This window comes from Geotrypetes seraphini, chromosome 10 (assembly GCF_902459505.1).
Source record: "Geotrypetes seraphini chromosome 10, aGeoSer1.1, whole genome shotgun sequence".
NCBI lineage: Eukaryota > Metazoa > Chordata > Amphibia > Gymnophiona > Dermophiidae > Geotrypetes > Geotrypetes seraphini.
The window spans coordinates 48905823-48920668 of record NC_047093.1 but is presented as its reverse complement, the minus strand read 5'-3'; the positions used below and the strand labels follow the sequence as shown (position 1 = coordinate 48920668).

General features: G+C 45.4%; 1 protein-coding gene across 2 annotated transcripts in view; it reads left to right on the top strand.

Annotated features, from left to right (window-relative positions):
- Window positions 1-14846, top strand: part of SH2D3C (SH2 domain containing 3C) — a 32017-nt gene that overhangs the window by 7287 nt on the left and 9884 nt on the right. Inside the window, exons 2-5 of one of the 2 annotated variants that reach the window (XM_033961183.1) lie at window positions 2196-2324; window positions 5841-6289; window positions 6384-6508; window positions 8744-9288. In XM_033961183.1, coding sequence (XP_033817074.1) covers window positions 2196-2324; window positions 5841-6289; window positions 6384-6508; window positions 8744-9288 — 1248 coding nt within the window. Of the gene's footprint in view, window positions 1-2195; window positions 2325-2989; window positions 3012-5840; window positions 6290-6383; window positions 6509-8743; window positions 9289-14846 lie in introns of those variants that run through there. The other variant, XM_033961184.1, reaches the window with a different exon arrangement.

Here is a 14846-nt window from a genome sequence, read left to right as displayed (position 1 = left end):
GGTCATCCAAGTGCTGATAATCGAAATGGCTTTTTGGATGTATCCAGGCACATTTTAGGCCTCTGAATCCTGCTGTGCGCCCAGAGCTGAAAGGAGCATTTTTGGAGGCGTGGTTAGGGCGGGATGTGGGCTGACCTAGACTTAGTCATCCTGCAGGGATAATCGAATGTTTGATGAGACTGCTTAGGTAAAACTTATACGTTGTGAGTTAGATGATGTAAACACAGGTATAAGTGCCCAAAAAATATTGAAAGTGACCAGATAACCAGTGCAGATACAAAGTAAAGACCCCCCACACACTCCCCCTGTATTCACTGATCCCATTGCACCCCCATGTACATACCTGTCTCTAGAACATCAGCACCTGGCATAGGAAAGCTTAGTAGAGCTGCACAGAGGTGGCTTAAGTAGTCTGGGGGTGAGCTAGTGAACCATAGAGAAGAGGACCCAGGCCCATAAGCCACTCTAACCACTACATTCATGGTGGAAAATGTGAGTCCACCAAACCCCCCCAAAACCCTGTTGTACTGCCATGTAGGTGCCATCTGCAGCCATAAGAGCTATTGGGGTTGTAGACAGGTGGGTATAATGTGTTTTGGGGGGCTCACCATAAGTACATAAGAATATAAGCAATGCCTCTGCTGGGTCAGACCAGAGGCTCATCATGCCCAGACCAGTCGGCTCACACGGCGGCCCATCAGGTCCAGGACTTGTATAGTAATCCTCTATCTATGCCCTTCTATCCCCTTTTCCTTCAGGAAATTATCTAATCCCTTCTTGAACCCTAAAAGGGAGTTCTGGTGAGATGTTTATGTGGCACCCTTTTTGTGAAATTCACAGCAGTGCCCTGTAAGGTGTCCCTCTGCTCTGTTGCCATTTCTGGGTGGCCAGTCCATCACAATGCTGGTCCCTCCCACGTCCAAAAGGTCTTGTTCTGGGCGTTTGGGACTTGACCAAATTTTTGGTGAAGAATGTGGCATAAAGATAGACCTAGTGACGGTCTGGACGATCAAATGCCTGGACATACAGATAGACAATTTAAAATAAAATAAAAATTTTAGACATATTTTTCAAGAATGGACATTTAGCCGCTGCCAACTTTGGGCGACTAGTGCCCTATGTCCAAATCGGACTTAGACATTTTTTTTTTATTAAGCCCCTTCACATCTCTACCATATTTTCAACATGCAAAGTCAACAAGGTCTCAAAAATAAAAATGAAAACCATTCTCACGCGGTTCACATATGTAAATGAACACTGTTCTGTACCACACACCATATATGTTGCTTTCGTATCACATGCCTGAAACTTAAAGAGAGCCAAGTAATGATCTCAATGTAACTGTATAACTTGTTTTTATGTAATTTTATTATGTTAACCGCTTAGAAATTAGATTAAGCGGTCAAAAAAATATTTTAATAAACTTGAAACTTGATGGGGAAGTAAGAATTCTGCTGTAATCACCATAAGAATTGCCAAACTTCTGAGGATCAGAGAAAGCACTTAGGGGTCCTTTTATCAAGCTGCAGTAGGGGTTTAACGTGCATAATACCGCGCGTTAAACCACCTGCCGCGCTAGCCACTAACGCCTGCATTGAGCAGGCATTAGTTTTTTAGCCGGCCGCGGGGGTTAGTGCATGATGAAATGTCCGACGCGTTAACCCCGCTAGTTAGATTCTGGCTCATGGGCTATAGGTTGGACAAGCCTGATCTATATGAACCAGGTATTTTTGGGTTGCTTTTATTTGGCTTGAGATAATTTATTATTTATGAAAAAAAATACATTGTTTTGGATAGGGCATTATATCTTGCAAGCAGTCACAGTCCCTAGCTGGCAACTGAAATTTATCCTAAACCAAGTGGATTGGAAAAACTTATCCCACCTTTTACAAAACCGCAGAAGCAGTTTTTAGCGCAGGCTGGTGCACTGAATGCTCTGCGCTGCTCCCAACACTCATAGGAACTCTATGAGCATCGGGAGCAGCACAGATCATTTAGCGTGCCAGCCAGCACTAAAAATCGCTTTTGCGGTTTTGTAAAAGTAGGGGTTAGGTGGTTAACTAGATGAGTCTCATGCTCTTTTTCTGCCATCATCTACTATATTCATATAGACTGTTTATTAATGTTGGTTGGGAGGGAAACACTGCCCTTTAAGCAATGATCCTCACTTGCTGACTGCTTATATTTTCACTTAGTTTTCAAAGGAGAAATACATTTTGGACTCTTCTCCAGAGAAGCTGCACAAGGAACTGGAAGAGGAGTTGAAACTGAGTGTCTCCGATCTACGTAGTCATGCCTGGTACCATGGACGCATCCCACGAGAGGTAAGGAGGTTAACCTCTTGAGTAAAAAGTCAAGCAGGCAGGAGTGTGGCAAGTGCAAACTGAAAATTTAATGTGTGTTTTCACGTCAGCTGAAGATGGAGCCAATGTGGTCTTCAAAGTTCATGCCCTTCTCATTTCTTTAACAGTACAAACAGTATACTATTACTACTTATCATTTCTATAGTGCTGCTAGACATACAACACTTTACAAATGCACATGAGAGACAATCCTTCTGAATTGAGCTCAGTCTAGTCACAGTACAACTGCTTCTCATTTTTATAGTCAACAAGGCATACACCCTGCTGTACGTACAGATGCATGTAAGAGAGAGTCTGTGCTCTGTGGAGCTTACACTCTAATTAAGACAGAAAAAACAAACAAGATGCAGTTATAACAGTGAACATGGTTAAAACCAAGCTGAAAACTGGGAAGAACCAATATTTAAGATTAGCTATGGCCAGAGAGGGGATATTATACACTAATTGAGGAAGTCAGTTCCAAGCAAACAGTGCAAGAAGAAAAGCACAGATTTTGGCAATCATGGAGAAGAGCACGGATGAGCAGCTTGTCCAAAGAATGGAGTTTGCAAGGATTAGTGTAGCTTAGTGATGTAGCGAGGGGGGGGGGGGTTTCACAGGTCCAGGAAGTGATGTCAGAGGGAGAGCTTAGGCTGGCACAAACAGCAGGTAGGAGATGTTGCTCGCTGTCGGTGAAGATTTTTGAAGTGGTATGTGGGGCCAGGCATGGCAGGGAAGGGTGGGGGTTGGGGGTGGCAGGTGCACAGTGCAGTGGGGTAGGGTACAGGGGGTCGGGGAACATAGTACAGTGATGCCAGGTGCAACTGCCCAGGCACTTTCTTCTCTTGCTACACCGCTGGTGGAGATGTAGGTTAGGATCTTCACAATGAAGATACATATAGGTGACTAACAGAAGCTTGACCTGTGTGCAGAAGTGAATAAAGAGCCAATACAGTCATGTGGAATTTTTTATACTAATTCAATAGAATGTTTTTTTTATTGTAAACCACCCTGACGACTGTACTTGAAGGGCGGTATTTCAAACTCAATAAACCATAAACCATAGAATAGAGGTGTCATAAGAATGTAAGAAAAGCCATGCTGAGTCAGACCAAGGTTCAAAAACACCAGCATCTTGTTTTCAATATTAGCCAGTCTGAGTCACAAGTACCTGGTAGACCCCAAAAGATAAATCAAATGTCTTATAGCTCATTTCAAGGGATGAATGACGGCTCTCCTAAGTCTACCTGAATGATGATTTTTATTTTGGACATTTCCTCCTGGAGCTTTTCCAAATCTCTTTTGAATCTTGCTGTGTTGGTCTCTTTGACCATGTTCTCTAGCAACAGAATCCAGATTATGCATTGTGTGAAAAAAATGTCTATTATGTTTTCAACTGCTAGACGTTATTGTTTGAAAATCTAAACAATTGTTCCCTAACTAATTCCCCCCCCCCCCTTTGATCAAGCTGCGCAGCCAAGCAGGTCAAGCTAAATGTTGAATTGCCCATAGGATTATATTGGGCGGCTCGGCATTTAGCTCACATTGCTTGGCAGCGTGACTTGATAAAAGAGGATAAATAAATACATAAATAACTGTTCCATCCCACTCATGATTTTATAAATTTCAATCCTATCTTAGCGCTTATTTTTTTTTCCAAGCTGAAGAACCCTAACTTGTCTAGCCTGTCTTCATAAGGGAGGTGCTCTATCCCTTTTAACATTATCACTCTTCTCTAAACCTATTCTACTTCTACTATACAGTGGAACCTTGGTTTACGAGCATAATTCGTTCCAGAAGTATGCTCGTAAACCAAATTGCTTGTATATCAAAGTGAGTTTCCCCATAGGAATGAATGGAAACTCGCTTGATACATTCCCCCCCTCAAGGCCCCCGGCGCTGCTCCGTTCCCCCCCTTCGAGGCCACAGATGCGGCTCCATACCCCCCTCCGCAATCCGGCATCCTCCCTGCAATCCAGCATCCCCCCGGCTCATGTGGCCCCCCTCCCGCGATTCTACATCCCTGCCGAGCACCCAAATAACGGTTCATAGACAAGTCGGCGAAAGACAAAGGCGCGCACCGACAACTGAGCGCAAGACGGAGGTGCGCGCCGAAGAAAATTACAGTTTTTAGGGGCTCCGACAGGGGGTTTTGTTGGGGAGCCCCCCAAGTTTACTTAATAGAGATCGCACCGGCGTTGTGGGGGGTTTGGGGGATTGTAACCCTCCACATTTTACTGTAAACTTAACTTTTTCCCTAAAAACAGGGAAAAAGTTAAGTTTTCAGTAAAATGTGGGGGGTTACAACCCCCCACACCCCCCACAACGCGGCATGATCTCTATTAAGTAAAGTGGGGGGCTCCCCCCACGCCCCCACCGTCGGAACCATAAAAACAGTAATTTTGTGTGGCGCGCACCTCTGCGCTGCGCTCAATTGTCTGCGCGCGCCTTTGTCCCGGCGCGCTTTTGACCTGACACCCAAATAACACCCCTTACCCTGATTTGGCACTGACACCAGCACCAATGCACAGGACATGCTAGTGCCGGTGCCTGAAGATCCTCCCTCTGGGCTGGGCTGGGCTGGGCTGGGCTAGGCTGGACTGAGCATCGGAGATCCTCCCTCTTGGCTGGGCTGGGCTGGTTTCGCTGTCTCTGAGATTCTCATAGATCTCTGAGAATCTCGGAGAGAGCGAGACCAGAAGGCCTTGAGCATGCGCAAATGCTCAAGGCCCAGTCCAGCCCTGCCCAGCCAAGAGGGAGGATCTCCGATGCTCAGCCAAGCCCAGCCCAGATCAGAGGGAGGATCTTCAGGCACCGGCACTGGCACATCCTGTGCGTTGGTGATGGTGCCGGTGTCAAATCGGGGTAAGGGATGTTATTTGGGTGCTCGGCAGGGGATGTAGGATCGCAGGGGGGGGCGCTTGTAAATCGAATCAAGCCCGGTTTCTGAGGCGCCGATTTTGCGAATGTTTTGCTCATCTTGGAAAACACTTGCAAACTGGTGTACTCGTAAACCGAGGTTTGACTGTATTCTTTATGAGAGAGGACAACCAGAACTGCACCCAATATTCAAACTATGATCACACCAGCGTAGAGGCCAACCACATTTGGAGTTTGATTTTGAATTTGGTCCCAAAATGGGCCCAGAATTTGGTTTTGACAGTGTTTCAGTTTCAACTAAGGGTTAAAAGTCACCGGGCACCATCCATGCTAGATTCATTGGTTTGAGAACTTAGACGTCAACTGATTCTGTTCCCAAGGTGATGGAGTAGGGGGTGGGGTGGGAGTGGAATATCAACCCCATAGACTGTTGCCCAAAGCATGCCCAGACTTGGTCTTCTCCATTAGGACTCTTATGCTTAAAATCTAAAGCTTGTTTTGATGACAAGCTGGAAATGTTGATAAAGCTATTTCAGGAAGGAAAGCACTCTAGTTCCTACGTCAGAACAAGCAATGAGTTCCCTGCTCAGAACAGCTTTCATTTCATTCTGTTCTCAGGTGTCAGAAAGTCTGGTCCAGAGGAATGGTGACTTCTTGATACGTGATTCACTCACCAGCCTAGGGGACTATGTGCTAACCTGCCGCTGGAAGAATGAACCGCTGCACTTCAAAATCAACAAGGTGATGGTGAGAACAAGTGAGAGCTGCAGCCGCATTCAGTACTTGTTTGAGCAGGAGAGCTTTGACAACATCCCTTCACTGGTGCGCTTCTATGTCGGGAACCGTAGGGCTATGTCTGAACATCGTGGTGCCATCATATACTGTCCTATCAACCGAACCTTCCCACTTCGCTACATAGAAGCTAGTTATGGACTAGCCAATGGGAGACACAGTGGGTCTCATAGCCCTGCCAATCACAAAGGTGGCCACATGAAGAGACGGAGCATCACCATGACAGATGGACTGACAGCTGACAAGATCAGTAGGAGTGATGGATGCCCAAATAGGTAAATCAGGGGAGATGGGCAGTTACAGTTGTTTGGGGTGGGAAAGAGGATTCAGATTAGGGGCATTTGGTGACTCTTGAATATTTTTTCCTAGTGTGCCATCACCATATTCCCGTGATATGATTCGAAACTGTGCAGTAAGTGTGCATCAGATCCAGGATCTGCATTCTTCAATGTCACCCATCTCTGAGAACCCCGACTCTCCAGCCTATAGCACTGGTATGTATGCCCTGCTTCCCCTCTGAACCCCAACTTTCCAGCCTGTAGAACTGATATGTAAAGCCCTACTTCTCCCCTGATCTCTGAATCTCCAACCTGTAACATTAGTATGTATACCCCCACTTCATCTCTGAACTGTGGATCTCCAGCCTGTAAACACTGGTATTTATACCCTTGCTTCTCCTAAGAACCCTCCTTAATTGGCAGTGTTGGTAAGTGTGCTCTGGCTTTACCTCAGAACTCTGATTTTCCAGCTTGTAGCCTTGGCATGCTTGCCCCCACTTCCCCTCAGAACTTAGATTAAATCAGCCCACTCCTTACTCAGGGTACTTGCTGCTTCACTCAAAATATCTGTATCATACATACATACTTGCAATAAATCAGAAAAATTAGTCTTATAGAATAAATAGGCATGTTGCCTAGGAACACTTATAAATGCCATATGGTTAAGGGATATAGTGGCCTGCATAGAAATTTTAATCAAAGCTGTACATTTTACCTTTTTTAATTTTCAAATTTTCTTTCCCAAAATCTGTAGAACTATACTGGGTAGAGATCAAGATGTCTGCCATAGAATTTCATGGGTCTAACCTTTGTTAGATAACTGGGCACTTGCCTGTCCCGTTTTCAGCTATTCTTGACGAGGTCAAAGCATAAGAGGGCTTTGTAGGTTTTTCCATTGGAGGATCCTACCCAATACAATAGACTTCTTTCTCTATCCTAAATGAGCTTCAGAAACCAACAAGAGAAGCTGAGGATGAATTGATAGTGGTGGAAGATTTTGGAGTTTTACTGAATAGCAGCAGAGTAAGCTCTTCTATGTCCAGGTGCTGGTCTTAGTCTTATTGCTGGTGTATTTTCCATTCCCTCTTTTGGGAGCTGTGGTGTTAGAGATGGGCAAACAGAAAAAGAAGAATAAGAAACCAGGTGTTTCTGTCTTCTCTGTGAAAAGTGGACCATTAATTCAAATGTGTTCATCTGTAATTTCAGGTTTAGTAATGTTCAAAATTTATGTGGGAGAATTACTGTAGAATATTTGCCATTTTCATATAGTAAGCTCCCTTTTATTGCTACAGTTCTCTCTTGCATAAAAGAGTAGGAAACTTCTGTTGAAGCTTTATTACTTGAACTTCCTGGTTATGTTCATCCTCGAAGCAGATAGAGAATGGAGAAAACAAAAGGATAGGGTTAAAAACATGCAGGTCTAATACAAATGGACTAAAAAGAAAAAGTTTAAAATGATTAAATTCTAGGCAGGTTTATACCGTACCTTGTGGCATATCTGAATGTCCCTAAAATCTTTTTTTTTTTTTTTCTCACTATATAAATATTTAGGCCTGGATTCTGTATAGGATGCCTGGTCTCAGAAACTGCCCAAGCAGATTTTGAGAATTGCACACTGCAACCCATATAGAATCGTATCTATCCTGATGGACAGATGCCTAACTCTGCCTAACCATCCCGATTTTCTAACCGGTGTCCATGTCACAGGCGCCGGTTAGAGAATCGCGTTACTGCTGAGCTGATCGCAGCAAGGGAATCTTCCTGCTGTAATCAGCTCAGTGGCCGCAGCAAGGAACCTGTATCCCCTGCTAAGTCAACTGATAGGAGGGATGCCTACTCCCTCCTGCCGTAACCCCTGAAGCTCCCCCCACCCCCAGATGTCTGTGGCAGGAGGAATGCTGAATTCCTCCTGCCGCTATCACCCCGATACATCTTCCAGCAGGAGGAATGCCCAGTCCCTCCTGCTGGACCCCCCCCTCCATAAGATCATCAGCAGGAGGGATGCCCAGTGCCTCCTGCTGGAACCCCCACCCACCCCTAAGATCATCGGCAGGAGGGATGCCCAGTCCCTCCTGCCGGAACTCACCCCCGAAGCATGCCCCCATTCCACTATGACCCAACTAGTACCTATTTTTGTTGGCCGGCCGGAGGGATACTTACTTCATCCGGCCGGCAGGCCCACCTCCAAATTATGGCAGGCCTTCCTCTTCTCGAAGCATCGTGGGATGTACCGTGGAGGGGCCTAAGTCCCTGATTGGCCTAGGTGCCTAAGGCCCCTCCCATAGGAGGGGCCTTAAGCGTCTGGGCCAATTGGAATCTTAGGCCTCTCTCTCAGTGCATTCTGGGATGTACTGGGAGTGGCCTAAGATTCCGATTGGCCAGATCCCTTAGGCCACTCCCACTGATATTGTTTCAATTTTTGTAACCAGATCACTCTTCTCTTCTTTGTAGTTACAAGACTAAAACCGGAGGAGGATGCAGGAGGAGCCCTTACATCCTCAGTAATGAGGAGATCTAGTGAACCCCAGTTGTGTCCGGGGAATAAAAACAAATCTGTGATAGATCCAGCTGACATCATGCACTCCATACCTTGCCACAAATACTCTGACACTTCACCATCCCCATCGCTGAACAACTGCAGTGAGACAGACAGTGGACAATACTGCCAACTCCGTCCTGCCTCTCCCAGTGCCCAGAAGAGGACAACACAAGATGCCACCAACAAGCAATCTCTATCCAAGAGCTATATGGAGAATGGAACTGGGTGCCAGGAGGCTGAAACCAGGCAGAGGACAAAAGCTGAGAGAGATGGAGGAGGGTTTGTGGTACCAACTGTGGAAACAAAGTCATCTTTCAGTCCATCAGGATTCAAGTCACTGCTGATTACTGCAGAAAACAAACCTCTGGAGATGACTGTTTTGAAGAGAGTCAAGGAGTTGCTAGCAGAGGTGGATGCCAAGACCATAGCCAGACACATCACAAAAGCAGACTGCCAGGTATGACAGAGCTAATGAGAGTGAAATTAGAAAATAGGGCAGATAGAAGAGAGATGGCATAGAATAGCAATAGAGAAAGGGTCTGGTAGAAACTTGTTTTGTCCAATCCATGTTTGAATTGAGGAATAGGTCATTCAGTGCTCGGAGGTGTTGAGCTGCTTGTGGTTCTCGAAATATTAGGAGAAGAGTTTCACTATCATATATCATCTCTCTATCCTCAAAGATACAGAGACCAACATGTAGTTCCTAGCCTCCTGCTTATATTAATTTTTGTAAAGAAAAAAATACAGCACCTTTTACAGATACAGTGGTAAAAATTAAATTAAATTAAAAATCATGGATCATTAATACTAAACAGAAAAATGGACTCGAATTCAGTGAACATATCAATAATACATTTTTAAAGAATCCAATTAAAACAAACAAACCGTGGATAGACGATGTTCCTGTAATGGACTTTATTAAAAAATATATTAAAAAATTAACATAGCAATCCACATAAAAACCTTAAGGACCTAGTCCGCTGGGAGCGTTGGACCCAACACGGTCCGTGTTTCGACAAGAAAGTCTTCCTCAGGAGTCCCTGCTAGTCCTAGGGTGGAAGATATGTGGAAGGGCTAAACAATCCAAAAGTACAGATGCGTAGAAACTTTGCATATGACGCGCTTCAAAAATCAGAATCCAATTAACACATTAAAGGGGATCATTTAATAATAATGTTAGCATGCACCATCTGTTGCAGAGCCTACAGAGATAAAGTGGGCTCTACGGAGTGAAGTATCTTTGAAGGATACTATCAAAACAGGATATCTCAAAAAAGAGGTGTCAATAAAGACAAAAATAAACCAGGTGCCTTTGAAGGAAGAGCAAACAGAGATGAAACATTGAATTTTATCCCTATCAGCTACTAATCAGGTTGTAGATAAAAACAAAAAACATACAAATGCTAGAAGCCTAAAAAATAAGATGTGAGATTTACTCCCTCTTCTAGCGCAGAGAGCCGCGCTGAATGGCCTGCGCTGCTCCCGACACTCATAGAGTTCCTATGAGCGTTGGGAGCAGCCCTGCTCCCCATGCTAGAAACTGGTAGCGCAGTTTCGTAGAAGAGGGGGTTAGAGTATTTAGCACTAAAACAAAGGTACATATAAAAATCATCTTAGAGATCTGCTGAAAGGATGATAATTAATGGGACACTGCAGTGGCATAATAAGGGGGGGAGGGGGTGCGGACCTGGTGGGGGCTCATCAAGGCGCTGTCTTGGTGGGGGCCCATTCTTCTCTTTGCCCCCCCACTCCTTCCCCACCCCCACTACCATGTATGCACGCAACTTCCCTTCCCCAGTACCTCTAATGTTTGCGGTGTGAGCAGCAACCCCAACCTGCTGCTCGCACCAGCATTGGCTCTTCTTCTGATGTCACTTCCTGGACCTGCGTCTAAGAAGTGACATCACAGGAAGAGCCAATGCTGGTGCATTGGTTGGGATTGCTGCTCGCGCCGAAAACGTTAAAGAGGTACGGGGGAAGAGAAGGGACCAACACGTGCAGCAGGAGGGGGAGGGAAAAGAGTGGATGGGATGGGGGCGGAGAAGAGGGTGGGGGAGGGGCACCCCCGGGCACCTCTCACCTTCGCTACGCCACTGGAACACTGTGATACAAGGGTACAAATTATATCTCAGTGACAGAGGGGATCAAACTGGAGGAGGGGTGGCACTATATGTTAAAGGGGACTTGAGACTAACAGAATAAGTATTCTGCAGGAAACATATCATGTGGAGCCTTTAAGGATAGAAATTCCATGTGTGAAGGAAAAGAGAATATTAGTTGGGGTACACAACTGTTTTCTGGCCAGAATGAACAGACTGATGATGAAATGTTAGCAGAAATTAAAGAACCTAACAATATTTGGCAGCACTATAGTAATGGGTGATTTCAATTGCCCCAAGAAAACAAACAGAATTTCTGCTGTATGAAAATCTATGAGGTATGTATGTATGTGTATAATTCTCAGTGGTGCCTAGTGTCTGAAATTCAAAATTCTTTTTCAATACAAAAAGATGGAGAAAGAAGACCTCAGCCACTGCTCTCCAATAGCCCTTTAAAGATAACACCTTAAAGGTTCTGGACCTTTCAATCATCGGTCATTAGTTTTTGTATCATGTTGAGTCAGGTGGCTGCTGGACTATCTGAAACTTTCAAAGGGCTAATTCAAACACAGTGACTGGTTTTTAATGTCCTCTCTTCCTGTCAGTGCGTAAGCCAATCACCGCTGATATAGTTACAGAAAGAGGGGATATTTTAGCAATGAGCTGTGGATTACTGTATGTTTTTAATGCATTGCGTACTGCATCACTGCAGTATATTTTTTCATTAAGTTGTGTGCTAAGCCATCGGTGTGTGGCTCTACTGTGTGATTTTCTGCAGTGGCCCCATGTGGGCTTCAAGAGGTTTGGACAAGTTCCTGAAGGACAAGTCCATAAAAATGAGCCAGGTAGCTATGGAAAAGCCATCATTTATCTTTAAATGTAAACTTTATCAGGGAGAAATGGCGATGAAAGTCCTCTTCCCCACCTTGTCTCTAATATATTTTAGTGTGTCTATTATTTCAAAAGGGGAAGGAGCCTCAGATCCCCGTACGTTGTGAAGTGTGTTAACTGAACAACCTCACTAGAAAGGGAAAACTCTTCAATGGCTCCACCCCCGTCCTGCCTGATATCGTTTGTTCAATGCTAACTCACTTTAGTATGTTAGTATATCGTGCTTCTTCAAAACTTTTACAATCAAGAGCAGGGGTGCCCAACGCGTCGATCGCGATCGACCGGTATCTCAGGAAGGCAACATGAGTCGATTGCAGAGCCCATCCCGGGCTCTGTGATAGATTCGTGTTGCCGTCCCGATCTACCGGGCCTATCAGCCTTCCTCTCTCCGACGTCAAAGACGCCGACGCCGGGCATTAGGCTGTTTTTGTCATTTCGGGGGCGGGGGGGTGTGTGGTGGTGTGGCGGCGGCAGCAGCAACAGCCTGAAAAAGAAATCATCCTGGCCCGGGTCGGTGTCATACTCCGGAACTTCTAGCTCTTCCAGCAGCCCTCTCCCTTCTACCTGCTTCCGGCCACACCCCCTGCTCCGCGGCTCTCTTCGGCAACTCAGCAGCAGCAATCGACACAAGCTTCTGACGTCGGGGCCTACCCTCTGCGAGGTCCGCTTGTTTCAACTTCCTTTTTCCTCAAAGGCGGGACTCGTAGAGGGAAGGCCTCGATGTCGGCAGCTTGTGTTGATCACCGCTGCTGACGAGTTGCTTAAGAGAGCCGCGGAGCAGGGGGGTTTTGCCAGGTGCAGGTAGAAGGGAGAGGGCCAGATGCAGGACTCGTGGGTGAGGGAGCAGAAGAGAGAGAGAAAGAGAGAGGGGAGGGAAACAAAAGGAAATATTTCATACTGGGCTGGGCCGGAGTGGAGGGAGGGTGGAAAGATTCTGGCTACAGGGTGCATTAACAAAGGAAAAGGGGGGAAAGCTGAAAATGGAGATAGTGACACAAAGAAGAGAAAGAGTAAGCAAGACCTACTGACTAAGGATAGAGATACAGAGGGGACATGAAGAGGAGGTGAAATAGAGACATAGAAGTAATGCTGTAAAAGTGTGTGGGGGGGAGATAAAGACATTGAAAGGGTAAATGGTGAACATGGGGTAAAGACAAGGACAGAGACAAATGAAGATTCTGAAAAAGTGGTGAGATAGTGATATAGATGAGATGGACACAAAGAAGGGTGATGCTGGAAAATAGGTGGAATGGTAATTCTGACAGACACAGAAGGGAAATGCTGGATCAAGGAGAGATGGGGCTCAGGCTGAATGGAATGAGGAGAAATGCCTTGTTGGCCCGGAACTTCCTCTCCTACGTCAGAATTGACGTCAGGGAGCGGAATGCTGGTCAGCGCGACGCTTCTGCAGGGAAAGCTTGGGACGGCGGTGGCTTGGGGGCTGTTCCCCAATGGCGGTGGCAGCAAACCGAGTGGCTTGGGGAGGGCACGGAGAAAGAAAGAAAGAAAGGGGGCAGACAGGGAGACAGAAAGAAGGGGGAACAGGGAGACAGAAAGAAAAAGTTGGGGGAGAGAATGAGGTTTGGAGGAGAGGAAACATACAGGAGGCTGAAAGAAAGGAAGAAAGATTGGATGCATAGTCAGAAGAAGAAAGTGCAACCAGAGACTCATGAAATCAGTGAGGTGACATTGCATAGAGTCATTTGCCGTGACCTCTTTGAAAAAACCCGGAATATGAATAATTAACATTTTCTCTGCCTTTCAGTGTGCTTTGTGTTTTTTTTTAAATTTTATTGTTGGTAGATCATTTTGACTTAGTCATTATAAAAGTAGCTCGCAAGCCCATAAAGTGTGGGCACCCCTGATCAAGAGCATAAGGGTAATGCAAAGAACTTAACTCGGGCAGGGTTCAAGTTGAACTGCAGGCATATTAATTCTCCCACTGTCTTTCCCGGTCCACTTTGCCTTTGGTACATTAGATAGATTGTAAGCCCGCCAGGACAGACAGGAAAAAATGCTTGAGTACCTGAATAAATTCATGTAAACCGTTCTGAACTCTCCTGGGAGAACGGTATAGAAAAATGAATAAATAAAGGAGAGATATTGAGGAGCTGCACAGCGAATACACTTGTAGGTCAGTAAGATGAGTTTGAACTGTATGCAGAAATGAATAATGAACAAATGAAGTGACTTGAGGAGAGGGGTAATGTGGGCCTAATGACATTGATGGAATATGAGGCATGCCTCAGAGTTCTGAACAGAATGAAGGGGATAGAGATGGTTTAGCAGAAGGCCAGTGAGAAGCAGGTTGCAGTAGTCTAGGCAAGAGGTGATGAAAGTATTGATGAGGGTCTTGGCAGTGTGCTTAGAAAGGAAGGGTCTGATTTTAGCAATATTGTAGAGAAAGAAACAACAGGTTTTGGCAGTTTGTTGGATATGTGAAGAGAAGGAGAGAGATGAGTTAAAGATTACCCCAAGTTTGCAAGTCGACAAGACATGGAGGCAGAGGGTATTGTTCGCAGAAATAGAGAACAGGGGACGAAGAGAGACAGGTTTAGGTAGAAAGATAAGGAGCTCAGTCTTGGACATGTTTAATTTTAGATGGCGGCGAACCATCCAGGTAGTGATGTCAGACAAGTAGACCTGGTTTTAGATGGCCTAAGTCACAACATCCAAGTTCTGTCTTGGCAGTGTTGTAAAACTTTCGGTTATACATGCAGTACGACTAAGTCTAGGATGGCCCAAGTCCCATCCAAATCCCACCCTCTACACTCCTCCTGAATGCCCCTTTTATCTCTGGTTGTTCAGCAGCACTGTGAAGGCCTAGGTCATTTTTAAAATACGTCTAAAACCCAGTTCGATTATCGGCACTTGGATGACTTGTCTCACTGATCGTCTAAGTGCCGATTTATGCCATTTTTTAAACATTTTCCTGTTTCGATTATGAGCCCAGAGTGATTTTTAAAATTCTACTTCCCACGTTTAAAGTTAAGCAAAATAACTCTCCAGGATACACAGATTGACT